The 328-nt window shown below is 42.4% G+C and overlaps 1 protein-coding gene across 1 annotated transcript in view; it reads right to left on the bottom strand.

Annotated features, from left to right (window-relative positions):
- The window catches only part of LOC119588952, an 18,590-nt gene that overhangs the window by 8,900 nt on the left and 9,362 nt on the right, over positions 1 to 328 (bottom strand). Inside the window, exon 6 of the mRNA XM_037937561.1 lies at positions 62 to 272. Coding sequence (XP_037793489.1) covers positions 62 to 272 — 211 coding nt within the window. The remainder of the gene's footprint in view (positions 1 to 61; positions 273 to 328) is intronic.

Below are 328 nucleotides of genomic sequence, written 5' to 3'. Positions count from 1 at the left end.
TTCCGCCATACCTTTAACCCCAAGCAAACCCACCACAAGCCAACGTCATTTTCCATCCTACCTGTATAGCTCCCATTATCCAGGCGATGTCCCCACTGGCCGTCACTTGGTTCCACGAAGACGTAGGTGAAGTTTAGGTTTATAGCGATTTCCCTCAACATGTTATTGTCGACGCAATTGTCCGCTGGGATAATTAGGTCGTCAGTTTTCTCGTAGCAGCTAAAAGGTTCGTAGACTAAGGTCACAGCACGGAATTTATGTCCATTGAAGTCCTTTTTTTGGGGGGAAATAGAAAAAAAGTTTTTTTTTTATATATATCGTAATTATT

Source organism: Penaeus monodon, chromosome 24 (assembly GCF_015228065.2).
Source record: "Penaeus monodon isolate SGIC_2016 chromosome 24, NSTDA_Pmon_1, whole genome shotgun sequence".
NCBI lineage: Eukaryota > Metazoa > Arthropoda > Malacostraca > Decapoda > Penaeidae > Penaeus > Penaeus monodon.
Note: the sequence above shows the minus strand (reverse complement) of the source record. Positions and strands in the feature narration are given on the sequence as shown.